General features: G+C 46.3%; 1 protein-coding gene across 1 annotated transcript; it reads right to left on the minus strand.

The window, feature by feature from the left end:
* Positions 1-1153: 1153 nt before the first annotated feature.
* ssrp1a (structure specific recognition protein 1a) lies at positions 1154-11172 on the minus strand. Its single transcript, XM_068740346.1, is given in 19 exon segments — positions 1154-1607; positions 1913-2084; positions 2192-2289; positions 2410-2577; positions 2693-2825; positions 2982-3027; positions 3128-3170; positions 3173-3262; positions 4711-4783; positions 4990-5211; positions 5289-5417; positions 5639-5742; positions 5855-5984; positions 6082-6182; positions 6302-6495; positions 6960-7065; positions 9441-9626; positions 10025-10104; positions 11122-11172. Coding segments are annotated over 18 exon segments (2106 nt in total). The 5' UTR covers positions 10079-10104; positions 11122-11172; the 3' UTR covers positions 1154-1550.
* Positions 11173-17683: the final 6511 nt, after the last annotated feature.

A 17683-nucleotide genomic window follows, 5' to 3' on the forward strand; every position in this document is an offset into this window, starting at 1 on the left:
GACAACGACTGTCAGCCTGCCCACTTTGGGTTTCTCTGAAATGTCCCAACATGAGGATGGATCGCTCTGTCTTCAAACAGCTTCGGTGATGCCCTGATTTTGGTGCCATCGTGACAGTAAATCGCCCCTATGCAAACTTGTTCCCAGTATACAATTATTATATTGGGAACAAGTTATTGTCTTTGAAAGAGACAGAAACAAGGAGTTGCAGGAAGCCACAAGGAGATCAGAAAGCAAAACAAAATCGTTTGATGGTGTAATGAAACAAGAATGAAGTTTAAAAGATATAACTGAGAATAAACACCGCGGGTCATTCTCAGGATTGTTATGGTCAGCCGTACTGCAGGAGGAACAGCGCCTCATCATCAAACTACCAGAACAAGGCGGGGTCCGAGTGGAAGTGGATCACACATCCGGCAGGTTGGGCTCTTAAAAGCCGCCGCGTTGGCCCCTAAATGCACCGGGCCTTTTAACAAACCACTGTTTACTCAGGCCCTGGCCTCCTGTCTGAAACCACCGTCTCCCAAACACACACCGGTGTCACCATCTAACCCCTCTGACGACTCACACTCCCAAACCACCCTGCCTGGTTAAGTGGGTCGGATGTGCAGAGCTAAGAGCCCAGATGGAGGCTCCCGATGGAGCTTTGTGATCGGCCGTGTGCAGGAAATAGATCTTCATGGATTTAGATAAAAATCCATCAACAATTACAAGATAGAGCCTTTTCTTGATGTGTAAAAAAGTAAAAACTGCTGAATGGATCTTGACGAAATAAATACATCCGAAAACGGGTCTTCATCGAAACATCAGATTTTGAGAACGATCGGGATACAAAACAAAAAACAGGAAAAAGTATATTTTAACATTTAAACTCCCGTTTAAAGATTCAAAACCAGTTTGAAAGATGCATCAACTCCATCTCACTTCTACTTTTCATGGTTGGTGTACCAGATACAGTTTAGAACCTTTTGATGATGCTTTTTAGTTTTATATATATATACGATTAGAAAAATTCCCTCCCCAGGACAGCGGTGAGTTTGTTCTTCCAACAATCTCATTACATGTTTATTTAGCTGCAATTCTGGAGCTAGCTGCAGCACACCCTCGATAACCATCAACAAATAACAAAGAAAGAAAGACAGCAGTGCAAAGATCGAGTAAAAATTATTTATTTAAGCCAGTAAACATGAAATCCAAATACACAAGAAAACACTCAACAGTGTGTTCACTTTATCCAGTAACGCCTACAATCCTCATTGCTATAAAACGATTATAACCATTGCCTTTGGTGAGATGGAACAAGACTAAGAATTCTGGATAAAGTGTATAACATCGTTTCATGGAGGTGTTGCTATGGAAACCTATTCAAACATCAAATGCCACACGAGTTTGCAGTTGATGGAGGATGCATGTGAACTCGTGACACAAAACATGTAAAAGGAAAATCCGTCTTCCTGTCCATCAGAGTGCATGTGAGGCCCCAACAGAGCACCAACCCTTAGTCCTTGGCGTGTGCGTGTGTGTGTGTGTGTGTGTGTGTGTGTGCGTGTTCAGTCAGACTCTTCCTCAGTAGTGGCTGGAGTGGATATAGCCTCCTCCTCCGACTCCTGGTTGAGACATTATGAAAGCAGGGTAAGAAAACGGCGCCCCTAATACGCGTGTCTTGTTTTGTTCTGACCTGCAGGATTATCAGCTTCAGATTAACGGACATTCAAGCAGCGATCAGCCAAACTGGACACCCAGAGCAGTTAAAAAAGAAACATCAGCTACAACGTTACCTCTTATTGTGTGAAATAAAAATAAACTCTGCTTTAAAAAAAATCTTTGTCTGAAAGAGAAACCCGGCTCATGACAGGAAGTGATGTCGCGATAACGGGAATGGATTCTGAGGTGATCCGTCTGCTGGCTTTACCTTCTTCCTCTTGGACTTGGACTTGCGGTCGGATTCTGACGAACTGTCCTCGCTGGTCTCGATGAACTCTCGACTCTTGAAGCTGTCGCTGCCGCCTCCTCCTCGTTCCTTCTCTTTATCTCCCCCTGCAGACTTCCTCTTCTTCTCCTCCTTCTTGCCTGCAGACTTTTTACTGTCCCTAATAAATTCGGGGTGAGGGGGGGGGGGGGGGTAGAATTAAAACAGGGTGCAGCGAGGCAAAGGAGTATTAATACAGAGCTTCCTTTTTGTAGGACCTACTTCTTGGGCGCAGAGGAAGCTCCTCCGCCGCTCTCTTTGTACTCCCTCTTTGCTTTATCGTACTCCCGTTTGGCCTCTCCTGCCTTTATGTCCCACTCCTGGAGGAAGAGGAGGAGGATGAGTGGAAGTCACAGCAATAATTAACATTTGTAGTAAACTGAAGCGCTCCCCCCCTCTCCCCCTCTCCCCCTCTCCCCCTCTCCCCCTCTCCTCCTCACCTCCTTCTCGTCCTTGCCCAGCTGCCTCCACATCTCTCCGGCCTTCTTTGATATCTCGGTGACGGAGATGCCCGGGTTCTCCGACTTGATTCGCTCGCGGCTGGAGTTCAGCCACAGCATGTAGGCACTCATCGGCCTCTTGGGGCCGGCCCTGTCTTTCTGCTTCTTCTACTCGAGGAGACGAGACACGAGGATATTGAGAAGGGACGCTGCGTGATCCCCGTAGAGCTACCCTACTGGGACAAGCAGATTCATTTTCCGTCTATCCAAAACGCTCTCCAACCTCTCTGCGTGGCTTCCTCTCTTTTTTCTCCTTCACCACTTTGGCTTTCTTGGCCTTCCTCTTCTTGGCACCCTCGTCATCGCTGCCGTCCCCGTCGTCACTGCTGTCGCTTGCAGAGGCGTTGCTGTCGTACCTGATTTACAGAGGTGGGAGATACAGAACGGGACATTGGGTGAAAGCAGCCTGGTGGAGACAGGTGGGGGGGGGGGGGGGGGGGGGGGAGTATTCTAAACGGAAAAATTAAAAGCTGAAGGATGAACAAAAGACGAAATGTAAAAAAAACTCTCACTCTTCTGCGATGTCGTCGTCTTCTTCTCCGGGGTTAAACGACTCATCTAGGGTTGAACCAGGAGAACGTTTAAACCAAGCGATCTCCTCAATCCTCCTCCTCTTCCTCTTCATCATCACCGTCATCATCATCATCGAGCCACTCACCGCTCTCGGCGTCCGATTCGTCGCTGTCATTCCCCTCCTCTCTGAGATCTTGCCTTCAGCCTTCATCCTCTCCAGGTAGGCATCGTGCTGGTCTTCGTCAGAGTCGCTGTACTCGTCAATTTTACCCTTCATGCCCTACAAGCAGACTGCATGGTCAAAAAACCAAATAAAAACAGACAACAAACCACCACCATGATGACCCACAATACGGCAAAGCCAAAAGAGACCGGCGACTAACAGGCGGGCAAAGCACTTCTCTATGAAATAAAATGCCGCCTTTGATTTCATCGTCAATTATCAATCAATAGTTTCAGTCCAAGTTGAGCAGCGCTCGCTTTAACCCGGTGGAGATGAACTCTACACCGGTACTAAAGTCTTCTCGAGGCTGCATGGAAACATTATCCAAGAAGCCAAGCGCTTCTGCCTTTAGCACCGCCACTCCGCTATCTGGAGCCGTCAGGGGACGGAAAGCCGAGAGAGCGGGCCCATTCATTGTCACTACCCGGCTCTGATGCCCCCCCCCCCCCCCCGCCCCCATCACTAAACAGAAAGCGCGCTGGGACTGCCTCGCCACGCAGCAGGATCCCGTGACAACAGGAAGTAGGGGCGATACGACAGCATGTTCAATTTGACTTTGACCTGGATTAAGGAACAGCAATGGTCACCATATTATTTAAGAGATAAGCTCCCCCCCCCCCAAATAGCCCCGGATCCCGATGCTTCAGCCACGGAGCGTCGTCCAGAGACTTTCTGGCTCGGCGTTCGCGCTCACGCCATTCATGCCGTTCTGCAAGCGCCTTCTTTCTGAGGGAATTCAGTTAGAGGTGAGACAGGGGACAGGTGATGAGCGCGCACGCACGCACACACGCACACGCACGCACACACACACACACACACACGCACGCACACACACACACACACGCACACACACACGCACACACACACACACACGCACGCACACGCACACACACACACACACACACACACACACACACGCACACGCACGCACACACACACACACACACACACACACACACGCACACGCACGCACACACACACACAGGCGAAAGGCTGAATTGAATTCAAGTCGGTGTTTGAGTAAATTGCCCAGCAGACCTTTAGCATGACCCACGTCAGGCCTCGCTCACACAACGGCCGAGTCGCGTGTTAAAGCACACAAAAAGCCAGCGCGATGCAAGCGGACAGACACACCCGGTCGCCGGCGGCAACCGCCTCACTCGCCACGCCCCATGATTAGCTATGAAAGCGCTGAGAAAGGCTCAATAGAAAAATAAATAAATTAAAAAATTCAAATTTCAAACCCATCCTCTGTAACGCGCACGCACGCGCACGCACGCACACACACACCAGCAGCACACCATGCAAAGAAACAACAACAACAACAAAAGGTCACTCCACACCAAAACCATCAGCCTGTAATCGACACACGATGCCCGTAACCATACCCACCTTCTTCTACAGGGGCACACGGACAGACACACAGGAGAAGGGCAACAAGCATCAACGTCTGGATGGAGGGATGACAAATGTCTTTGATCTCTGCCGGAGGACGAACGAGTTACCTCTTTGAACCCTCGGTTCTTGATGTTGAGCTTCTTGGCGTTGACAAAGTCGAACAGCTTGCCGTACTCTTCTCTGGAGGACGGGGACGGACGGCGCAAAGGACGAAACGACACGTCAAGACAAACAGGGGACATTTCTGTTCTCGCGCTTAATTTGAACTTTCCCATAGATCGGTTACCAGCATCACTTTAAGGGGCTGGACATCGATCGATTACTCAACGCCGTAATTTATCGATGGAAAGCAGAAAGCACCCACGAGGAGTAAAAGCTGTCCTCACCGCTCGATGCTGCTGAAGGTGTACTGGTTCCCCTGCTTGGTCTCGATCTCGAAGTCGAAGGACCGGGTCGTCGTGGTGCCTCGAGCGAAGTTCACGCAGGAGATCTCCTCGAAGCGCAGGTGCACGGGAGGCTTGTGCACGTAGATGAAGCCTCTCTCCAGGGGGTAGAGGAGGCCCGAGGACGCCTTGTAGGAGCAGGTGATGCACTGGGCGCCGGAGTGGCTGTGGGCGGGGCGGGGCGGGGCGGGGTCAGTTTAACGGAATGGACTTAAAGATAAAGTCCTCTGACGGTCGCTCACCCCTGGAAGTTTCCAGGAACCGTGATCTTGCGGTTGACCAGGGCCTTCATCACCCTGCTGACCATCTCGTACAGCGACCCCGACATGTTTTTACTGAGCTTGCCCTCGAAGCGACGCTCCACGTCATCCCTGCCAGGAAAAACAGGAACGGCCGCCATGAAACAAAAGGGCAGCTTCCTGTCGTCTGCGGAAACGCATCAAAGAAGGGTTGACCAAGTGGATCGAGAAACTTTGGGATTCGTCCCGCAGCTATCTGGCTCCCTCTAGTGGACACGCGTCCGCGCACGGGAAGTCCCTTGGAAAGACGCTTTTATCCAAAGCGATGGACGTAATCGTTAAATCCTACTCACTCGCTCATGTTGAGGGTGAGGTTGAGCTCCTCTTCCTTCGAGAAGAGCAGAATGAGAAAGTGATAACGAGTCTGGCCCTGCTTGATGGGGGGATCCAGACTGATCTGTGGAGAGAACACGAAAGGGCGAAGAGTAGCGTGACCAAAAAGAAAGAAAAGGGTTAATTACGGGTACCGTAAGAACGTTTAAAACCCGCAACCAGGGCTCCGGATTTACCACGAAGAACATCTGCCTCTGGTCCTTGTGCGGAAGCAGGAACAGCCGGAGGACGGTGGTGTAGGGAATCTTGTAGTCGAAGGTTTTACCGTGAAGGTGGAGGAAGGTCGGGTAGATACGGATGTCGTATCTAAGCGGGCGAAAGAGACACTTTAGCGGCTTCACTACGAATCAACAGCTCTGCAGCGCAGCAAACCGGCCTCGTGTTGAATGTATCGGTCCTCTACCTTCCTCTGGGCGTGAGACACTGAAGCTCTTTGAAGACACAAACGGCGTCTCCCGTGGCCTGGATAACGTCAGCTTTGGACAACACGCTCTGGGCAAACGCCTGCAGGGGAACACACGCACACACACACACACGCACACACACACACACGCGCCATTATCACAGTGGCTTTAAAGAGAAAGTATACCACGAATAGGAAAAGGACGGAGACACGTCCTCACCTCAACCGGGTCTTGTCGCTCATCGGACTGGCTCGGCGGGACGTAGAAGCGAACCTCCATGAGGGAGACTTCCGTGTCGTCGTTCTGGTGAAACTCCAGAGTGACTTCGTTCTTCCCGGTGGCGCATTGGGACACGTTGGACAGCGGGACCTCGAACGCCGTGGTCTCGTTGACATCAAACGACAGCAGCGGCCCTGAGGGGGGGGGGACGGGAAGCACGAGTGTGAGACGATGCTTGGTTTGGAAGTCTTTTAAATCTTAAAGACCTTTTCTGAACTGATGGGATGTTCTGGAATATTATTTAAACTTGTTCAAGTTTGATTGAAGAAGCTTAGACCAGATTCTTTACATTCTTCGTTTTTGCTCTTCGTGATTTCGAGAACACACACACACACACACACACACACACACACACACACGCACCACGTTATTTACACGCAGTATTGAAACTATAGATGGTTTTATGGAAGATGAGCTGAAGCCAAGGACTGCAGAAGAGGAGTTTGATATCCGCTGCCACAAAGTCAATAAAAAATGTCACCAAAGTAAAGATCAGGGCCAAGATAGATAGTTATCTTATTTTGTAAAGTAAATCATTGATGAGGTAACCTGCAGATTGACTGATAAACGCCGGGCATTGATCTCGTGCACACTTTACCAGAGAACTTGGCCGTTCCCCAGTTCCACCCCTTCACACACATGTCCTTCTCCGTCAGCTCCACCTTGTAGTTGGCCTTGAAAAACTCAGAGATCTTCTCCAAATCCTGACGGACAAAACGGAGAGGAGGAGGGGAGACATGAGGCAAAGCAGAGATCCACGTTGGTACGAGAAGAAGAGATGAAAGAGCACGGAGGGAATAAAAAGGAGGGAGGGGAACGCACACCGGCACGGCGCGGCTCACATCTCAGGGAAACGCCCGGCGAGATGGGGGGGGGTAATTAATCAAGACGCAATTACTCCTGCGCCTGCCGCCGAGGCCTCCGGGGGAGGGGGGGGGGGGGCGTAATCCATCCTTCCTCTCGGTCCGCTCCCCTTCACGCTGCCACTGACAATCAGCCTGTTTATTTATCCTGCAGGCCCCGCTTACAACGGGAACGGACACACACACACACACACACACACACACACTCGCGCACAGCGACACACACACGGTCGATCACGCAGCGAGCGCCGCACGCACATGTGGTAGCGATTGAGGCGCGAGCCGAACGAGACTCTGTGGGAAGCAAAGTTTACGCACCTGGAGATCTGCCTGTCCGTGAGGTTATTACAGCCAATTAGAGCCCAGAGAGGCCGCGCGTGTGCGTGTGTGTGTGTGTGTGCGCACCAAGGCTTCCTAGCCCGGATTAAGGTGTATTTTAAATGAGAGCGCATGTGTGAGCAGATGTGCTTGTGATAAAGCGTGTGTGTTCCGTCCGCGCCCTCATCAGGCCCGTGTTTGTTTCTCTACTCGTTACAGTTCGGGCAGATTTGTTGTAGCTCAGCTGATTTTATTACAATAAACACAGACCCCCCACCACACACATACACACACACGCACACACACACGCACACACACACACGCACACACACACCCAACATGGCCACCCTGTCTCGTCTTTTATTACTTCATTTTTCAAGCAAGCTTCAATCGCTCCTTCATTAGAGGTGTGGATGTTTTAGGGAAACCAACATGTGTTCCCGCGTTGGGCTTCAGACCGCCTGCACACACGAACAGCATCAAATGATATTGTGATAAAGCTCTCCAGGAATGTCCTAATTTAACCGGATTTAATAGGATCTGTTTTTGCACGAAGACGCCAGAAAAATGGATTTCTATGATTATGTTTCTCATGATTACGGCTGTTTTCCCTGCGCTTGGCAACATGCAGCCCTTATTAAAGGTAAAATAAAACAGCTGCACGAGAAGCTTAAACTGAATGAATTACAGTCTAAAGTCCCCTTAATGCTCAAATTAAGCTTTAATTGGGAAAACTTGTATAAAGATAATTAATTCAGCAGACCCTTTGAAGGCAACTTTGGACACTCGACTGTTCTATTTAAATTCTGTCCGATATCCAAATGAACATCACATGACGCTCCGTCCAACGAGTCCTAATCGCTCGAGCCGAAACACCGAAATCACAAACGCAATTACCTCAATCAATTCGCTCTGAAATAGGAACACACACACAAACACACACACACACACATATCTGTATTAACAAGGATGATCAATTTAAACAGCAATCAAAATTCGAACGCACATTTGGATCGCCAGAATCGTTCCACCCAGAACGATCCGCGGCGCTCTCCGCGTAAACGCCGGGAACAGAAGTCGCGTACGCGCTTCTCCGGCCACGCCCCAAGCCAGCAGACGACGGCGGGCCTTTCTGCCGGAGACCCGGCGTCTAACCCTCGGACATCTCAGAGGCACAGATTGCATCAGAGCTGCTGCCGGCTGCGGCGGCGGCGAAACCTCCAGCCAGCTCCCGATTACAGACACGGGCTGTGGGATAATAAACAATGAAATCACGCCCCGCGCTCTGGGATGAGAGGATCCATCTCCAGAAGAATGTGCTGATTAAGCCCAGGAGACGCCGCCGCTCACGGCCCCGGACCGGAGGCTAGACCCGATCCTCCATCGGGGCTTTCTAAAACCCGCGTGCTGACATTCCCCACGCGCTCAGAGCAAAGGGGCGATTCTCTCGTCTCTCCGGCGAGCCACATTGATATAAACACCGACGCCGATGATTACATTGTTTACGGCGCACGCCTGCGAGCGCTGGCCTCCCTCATTAATCCCATTAGGAGCTTTGGAGAGAAGAGCCCCGACGCATTCACATCCCGTTGATGGAAACTCACAATCAAACGGTGGTCGCTTTTGATCTGTGGGAATATCTGACAAGAGGTGGAAGTTATTCACCGGCGGTCAGAGAAGCGGCTCCGATCGCACCGGCAGCTTGGATCTGCAGCGTTCCACCGTTTCATTCTCTTCCGAGGAAGATCAGAACTATTTGTCGGAAAAATGAAATCAATGTGAAAGATGTTGAGGTTTTACAAAATGAAAATAAGGGCAGCAGAAGACAAACTATGGAGCCAAATAATTACAGAAAAACCCATTGCTTTATTGCCTAAGGGGGTTTATGCTTCGCTCACCGTGTCCCTGAAGCCATCGTACTTGTAGACGAGCCCCGTGCTGGTGCCCAGCTTGATGCCGTGGCCCAAGCACACCCGTCTCCACTGAGCCAGGTTGAGGTCAGCGGCCGGGATGCTGTCCACCTTCCCCGTCTTGCTGCTCTTGTAAACCACATTTTGCTTGCCGAAACGCAACCGACCGTCGTTCTGCAGGAACAAAAGCGAGAGACGCAAGGCTTGGGTTAAAGATCGACTTCAAAGCCCCAACACAGATTTGTGCACATTAACGGTACAAAGGGAAAGTTCACTAATTAATTAATCAACTCACAAATGTGAATTCTTTTTTTTTTTTCGCAGCAGCAGCAAGTCATTGGTTTATAATGTTTAAAGTGTGAGTATTTTCATGCAGTCTTAGCCTTCTTTAGACCGTTTCTGTAAATAAAAGCTGAATAACTGATCCGGATGTAATTCGGCGGTGAGATAGAAGCCCCCTGCCTACAGAGCTGCGTCAAATTCCATAAACATGGGTCAATAATCAACCGGGACATTGAAGAACGGCGGTGCACAAACGCGATCAATCCCAAAGGTTCAGTGGGGGGACCGACCCAGGAGCCTTTGCCCTCCTGGTATATCTCGTTGAACTCTAAGGTGTCTCCCATCTCAGGTACAGGCGGCGCCCGGTGCTCTGCAAACAGAGAGAAAAAACCCAAACATCAGAGAGAATCATATGACATATCTACGCGGCATTTATGAATGGACTTCAAAGCGTGTTTTCATTTTGGCGCATGAGTTTCGCCTGGACCAATCCACTCCAGGAATTGCAATGCTTTGTGAAGATAATGCGTATTGCATTCCTTATAAACGTAGAATTATCTTTATTTATTTATGTAGCTAAAAACTACAACAGTTTTTATTTGTGTACACGCACGCGTGTTTCGATCGATGCTAAGCACCGCACTGTCAAAAATGAGAAGCCCACAGTAGAGCTAACCTCGCTAGCAGTTTACATAGCAAGCCCGTTAGCAGTAGCATCCGGTCAGACCCAAGAAAACATCATTTTTCGTTTTTTCTTTGACTCGCATGCAATAGATAACATTATTTTAAACATAAACGACAAGATATAAAACCATCAATTTGCTGCAACAAAATATATTCTGAACAAAAAAGGGCAGAAAATAAAATAAAGTCAAGCGTCAACTTGCTTCAGACGGTTTGTTTGTTTTCTGCTCCAGCTGGAGTATAAATATCCGGACAGTTAGAACTGATGAAGCCTCTTTGCATGAGACCTGCGGCGTCTTCAACGAACCTTAAGCAAGTCCAGTCGGTTATTTTTTATCTTTTTTTTTTATTTACCTCCACCTGGATGAATGAGAACCGACGCAGACCGAAGCTAGGCTAGCTTGTTCTCGACCGGGTCGGCTTCTTTAATGAAACGCCACGGCGCCATTCCCGACCAACTCGTGTTTTAAACAGCGCTTAAGACAGCACCGCCCCATTAAAGAGCTTCCAACGAAAAACGAGCGCTCCATCGAACTAGGCCGGTGCAAAGACATCAAGTCATGTTCAGAGAGCAAAGCAAAGTTGCAAAAATTATATATTTTTAAATATACACTTATTGTTTAATTGCACACACGCAGAACTGGATTTCTAAACAAGAGATTAAAAAATATATATATATTTTTAAAGAAACTTAAGCTCTTACCATTAACGCGATGAGCAGTCAGCTTCGTCTGTTTCCCGCGTGTAGCGTCGGAAGCTAGCCTTACGTCACAGGAAGAAAAAAAACAGGTTTGCATTTACTTCCGGTTTGACGACGAGATTTTCTTTTATGTTTTACGTTTTAATAACTGGCGAAAATCACAACACTGGGCTTTTCAAGCGACAAATGATTGTACTGTGTTTTAAAAATACTATTGGAAAAAACGTTGAAAAAAACCAAAACCCCGGTCTTTATAGATCCAGCAGAACAGAAGCAGGCTGCAGTTAGCCCGCATCGTCACTGGGTGGCGCACAACACATCTCAAAACGTACGCCTCTATTCTATTATATTCTATTTATTCTATTCTATTCTATTCTGTAAAGGATTGTCATGTATGAGTACAGGGGTGGCCACTAGATGTACAACTACGGAGAGTTAGGTAAAACATGATTGACTTTACCAAAGTTTAAATACCTTTTTATTTTACTACACGCACTGAACAGTTTTAATGGGACGGTGGGCTATCCCATCATCAAATAAAACTAATAGGAATACTAACGCAATATATAGGAAAAACTGTAGTACTCATATTTTGTGCAATTGTGCGATGTATTTTCGACGTTAATGTAAACGTAACAGTTTAATATATGTATATAATTATAGCACTCTTAATGAATAAAAATGACCAATGTCAGACCTCTGTCGTTTTAAGTTACATTTATTTTGCGGCGTATACTCTTCATTAGATTAAATCAGATAAAACCAGCACGCAGGAATCCTGCAGCGCCGAGAACTTGAGCGCAGTTTTATTCTAATTGCGATACAAACAGGTCGGAGCATTTCACTAATTATGAAATTAACTTTTGATAAGTCTGATCTCCCGATGGAGCCGATTAATATATATATATAATTAAAACTGGATTCGGGACAATTTGTCCATCAGTGACGCTTTGCCTGAATGTCTCTCCTGGAGCGCGCAAGCAGCGCAAAGGTGTGTTGCTATGCTGAGTGACAGCTGCAGGTACGACGCTGTCACTCAGACCAAAGCGAGTTTCCAATTAAACATACAACGAATGGAATGGAAGGATGAGGAAGAAATATTTGATTAGAAAGCTATAAAGAAGTAGAATCATTGCATGTGAGCTATTAACACGCGTTATTATTGCAGGCCTCTGAATTTATTGGCTATTACTAATGCGCCTATATTCGTCTATTTGACTTTAAAGACCCACTTCCGCGAAATGTTAAAGTTTGACCATAAATTGTTTTAAGATTAATTTGGGCCTTCTTTCCATGAGGCAGGGTGAAAATAAAGATCTTGTTTAATAGTTTAATTATATTCTAACACAATTATGTAAATTAATTAGCTATATTAGTATTTGTTTTTTAACAATATACTATTTAAATAGATGCGATTCATTTGGGGCGCATGGACAACGCGTAAATCCCGATTTCCAGGACGAGTTATGGGTCGCGGGTTTGTCGGGTCCTCTTACCCCCGCAGTGAACTGACCCAGCCGGGGACTCTCACCTTAATAAAGAGAAGCAGATTAAAGATCAAACAGCTGCAGTCTAACTGCAAGTTCAAGAGGATGATGATGGTTAAGAAGAGACAGAAATGAGTTGTGACAAGTCCCGTGGTTCGGCGGCTCAGTCGAGTTGAGCTGCGATGCGTCAACCCGGTGAATCATCAGCACCGATGAGGAGGATAACGAGAGGAGAGAGACGGGGATGGGAGGGGAGTGGAGGAAAACGGGAAAAGGGCAGAAAAAAGAGGAGGAGGAGGAGGTACAAAAAGGCTCCGCCGTCATTCAGGCTGTCACACAGACAGACCACACACCAGCTCGGCGGGCCGTCGGCGCGCAGCTCCATCCCGACGGCGTCTTATCCGGGCCTTAATGGCTTTTACATATTCAGCAGGCCTTCGTGTCCACGACTGAGCCGAGACGACATCACCTGCACGTCCCCTCTTCATCATCAGCAGCGCTGCCGGAGAGAGGAGGGCACAGATCCGACGCAGAATAAAAGGGGTTCGCCTGTTTTAAGGGGCGAGTTGGTCATTAGACTTGTATTTCTGCTCCGGGAAACTGTCGGTGGATGAATTTAGGACATCGCAGCGAACGGAATAAAAAGATTTTGGAAAAATGAAAACGAGCTGCGGAGGTAAGATTTTTTTTTTTTGTTCTCGACGAAAAACAATCTGTAAAATATTCTATTATGAATTAAGACAGCAGCGTTCCTTTCCTGCGGTGATCATTACTATTTAATTCGTATATTTCCTCAAAATGTAGATTTTTTTTGCACATCTAATCAGAATGATATATATTGTAAAAACAAACCTTCAAAGTTGGTTACAAAATATTTTGAAGTATATTGCCCACTTACTGCATATTATCATGTCTCTAATAATATTAGAGACATGATAATATGCAGTAATTATCATGTCTCTAATAATTATAAAAAAAGTTCTTATTTTGTATTCACATTGTCTTGAAACAAGAAACCATACCCTCAAACTTTTAAAAATGCTTTTATTTACTCGTGCTTTTTTAATTATCCCCAAATCAGTTGGATATTGTTCACAAATTACTGAATCACATCACAACATTCATGATGTAGAGCTGCTCATCAGAACACTTCAAAAGCTATCAAAGCAAATAAGACACACAAAAAAATACATCAAACATATTAAACAAACAAACAAACATTAATCTATATTAGAGATTTATTTATCTTTTGTAATTTTGTCCAAGAAATGTTAGGGCTTTGTGAGAAGAGTGTCAAACTGCAGACCGCATGCAGAAAGAGAGAGGGAGAAAAGATGTGTGTGTGTGTGTAAAACAGGGGGCTCTTATTCATAGTAAAGGTTCGGGGGGGTCAGAGGCAGCTAAACCTCCTGTCTACTTAGCTGTCACTGATATGAGAAAGTACATGATTCACGTTAGTCAGGGTGCGAGAGGACACACACACACACACACACACACACAGTTGCCCCCTTTGAATGACTTGTGCGGCTGCTGCTCTGCGTCCATGGAAGGGAGGAAAAGGAGGTGAAAGAAAGAGGTAAAGATATGTGTGGGATGGTGGCAAGTGTGATTTCGTGCTCCTCCTCCCATCCTTCCTCTTCCTCTTCCCCTCCTCACCCTCCTCTAGGTGGTGAGGAGGGGAAGAGGTGAACCACCTGGTCATCAGCAGATTTCACTGTAACCTGAGAGGGACGACAAGCCGAGAGCTAATATCAGGACAAACTGGCGTTCCCTCTGATGCTCTAATGAATAAACAGATAGCTCAGTGCCTGCACCACAAAAAGCAGGGCCTGCTATTGCTGCATGGGGGGGGGGGGGGTTGGATTAGTGTCGGCGTGTGTGTTGGAACAGTGAGCTCAAACAGTCACAGGGTCAGGAGGAAGCAGCAATGAAAAGAGAGATACCGGTAGATGGAGAGAAAGCAGGACGCACGGAAAAGGTGAACATTTTTCAGCTCTTCTGATTCGCTCATGGGCTGTCCTCAATTGTTCACGGGGACAGACTGTATATGGATGTCAGGAGGACATGTGGAGGAGGGCTATAGGTCTGGTGCACTGGGGGGGGGGGGGGGGGAGGGAGGGAAGAGAGGTAGAGACAGATAAAAGTAAATAGAGCGAAAGATGGAGGTAGAGGGAGACTGGAACTGGCGGTAGAGGGGTTAATGCAGTGCAGATCCCCCCCGATTGACAGAAGTTAGCAGCACCCAGAGGGAAGGAGAGAGGAGAGCGGAGAGAAGGGGGAATGATATAAAATGAGCTGGTCACGCTTTGAACAGTTGCACATGCTGTTTACATTTTTCCCAAATTAACATGGCCCCTCGCTTCAGAAAACTCCCTCACCGGCTCCCTCTCTCCCCCCCACCGCCGACTCCTTTTCCTCTCCCTCCTTTTTTTTCAAATCAGTTCTTCCTCCTCCTCCTCCTCCTCTCCTTTATCTACATCCTTAAAGAAAATCCAAAAGATATATCCTCACTCATGTACAGACCCAGAGCCATTATCATGATTTGCAAATATTCCTACCACTAAAAAGAAATCTACGATCTAAAGTATATACATATATATATATATACTTTAGAATTTTATTACTATATATATATATATATATACATGGAGAAGCACCAGTGAAATGCCGAGTCAGCATGGAGTTAATTTCAAGTTTATATAAGGAATGATATATATATATATATATATATAGTATATTTATTGTATAAAAAGCTGCTGTATATTTTTACTCCCTATTTTATGTATAAAACTGGTCACTTACTCACCGAGACCACGGATAAATGTTGTGGAGTAATAGCTTCAAAACTTGGAAATGTAGTGGAATTTAAACAGCTTATATTGTAATTAGCAATATGCAAATAATAAAAGGTATAGAGTGGCATAAAAAAAGGATCTAAAGTTACGCAGCTATTAAATAATTATTATAATTAAATATATAAATAAAATATACAAATTAGAGAATATAAAGAAAATATAAAAATATAGAAAATAAATAAATAATATTTTTATATTATATAAATTACTGATTATTTTCAGCCAATTACTTGTTTAGTCTGATGATAAGGTCAAAAACATTTGTAATTTTTACTTTAAAATGTCTTAAATGAATAGAATAACTTTATAGAATTGAATAGAATCGTCTTTCTATGAATGGAATAATTGTTTCAGACGAATCAGAGCTCTAGAAATTCAGCTTTGACCATCAGCTTTTCTTATTTTCTCTTAAAGCAGAGACTTTTAAATTCAGTAGTGGTTTCGCTCTGATTCTCTTTTATTTTTTTTTCCCAGAGAAAACACAGAAGCAGAGGTGGGGAGTAGCAGCTGAGGGTAACTAGGGGGAAATGGGGGGTGTTAAGAGGTTAAGAGGTAAATTAAAAACCGAAGGTCTAAAAAAGATGAAGGGGAGAATGAAAGATGTTGATGGAGGGAACGAGTGCAGCCAATTAGTGAAAGGAAGAGAAGGGGATGGCAATTAATGAGAGAAAGGAAAGGAAGGAGGCTTTAAACTGGAAGTTTGATGTTTCAGGAAGATTTAGGGAGAGACGGGGACAGATGAAGCGACAAAGAAATTGAAACCAAACGTGGCAATAAAGCATGCAGCTAGAGGAATCCACAGATAAAAAAAAAAAAAAAAAGACATGGCTAGATTGGCTTATAAGGTGAAGAGGAAGAGAGACGTCAGGGTGAGGAGGGATACGAGAGAGGACTTTGAGTTTACGACTGCTGCAAAGAGTTTCTGGGCACAAACCTAATTTTTATTGGATCTCTTTTTTAATGAGTGTTTTCTTTCGCCTTTGTTTGTGGGTAATTGATGTTGTTTGGCAACACGAGAGTGTGTGTCCAGTGCCAAGAGGATCAATTCGAAAATTCAGAATGAACGTGCCACAGAGGACGCGCTCTCATGGGGGGGGGGGGGGGGGGGTGGCAAACGTGGGCGTTTGAGTAAACAATGGCTTGTTTATATGGATTTATTTAGTATATCGTCTGTGCAGACGTTGGGAGTGCAATCTGGATTCATGTGTGCGCGAGTTTGTGTGTTTTTATGTGCATGTTTGTGTGCATTGAGTTAGTGAAGGAATGAACATTTGATTAAGTGCAGATTGTGCGTAAATCTGGCCATTAACTGCGCACAGACACACAACGACACACAACCCTGACCCCAGTCTGTTCAGTCTACGCTCATCCACGTTGACCTCCCAAAGCAACACCCGATAACGTCCGCTTCCAATGCAGCGCTATGCAATGTCTGCTGGTATTTTTGTTGCCCTTGGGTGCCGTGCACAAACATGTTGAGGGCAAGTATTGGGAGAAAAGGGAAAATGATGGCGGGTATCGTGCAACGGGACAAGATGCAAGCAGCTCCTCTGAGTCGGCTTCCAGTGGGACAAAGACAAACGCTCCTCCAACCTCTGACTCTGACGTGCTACAGAGATGACAATAAATGCACAAGACAAATTAGAGGATGGAAACACATTCTCAGAAAGTACGACACTTGTAAAGTTAAAGAACAGCCAGAGACTGCAAATATCTGTGATGAAATATTCTACGCTTCATGTTCTCCAGTCATTTTGTGGCGCTTTCAAGATCCAAGTTGAATTCACTAAGAATGAAAAAAAACCCAAAAACCTGCGAGATATGATTAAGAACAATAAGTGCACTTTATGTTTGACGTCTGACTTGACATTTAGGCAGACTGGCGTTGGCGGATATTCCTCTCGTTACTCGGCGTGAGTCATGTCATTTGATTACCCCCGAAATTGAAGTGCTAAATAGAGTTATTACCAGTAACACCACATAAAAAGCCTACAGCTCGTTTGATCCTAAATTATCGTAATAGATTCTATAGAATGACGACAATGCTTTTCCAGAGGTTAACTCGAAGGATTTGTGCTTGGAAACTCACACGATATCAGTTTCCCATCAGCGGCTACGGCGACGTAGCGGAGCGGATATGTCCCTCCCTCCTGCCCCAAATGTTGTCAAAGAGGTTTGCAAAGGAGTTCTTAGCCAAAATGTGACGAGTGGCCAAAGGTCTGT

The sequence above is a fragment of the Brachionichthys hirsutus genome, chromosome 6 (genome assembly GCF_040956055.1).
Source record: "Brachionichthys hirsutus isolate HB-005 chromosome 6, CSIRO-AGI_Bhir_v1, whole genome shotgun sequence".
Lineage (NCBI taxonomy): Eukaryota > Metazoa > Chordata > Actinopteri > Lophiiformes > Brachionichthyidae > Brachionichthys > Brachionichthys hirsutus.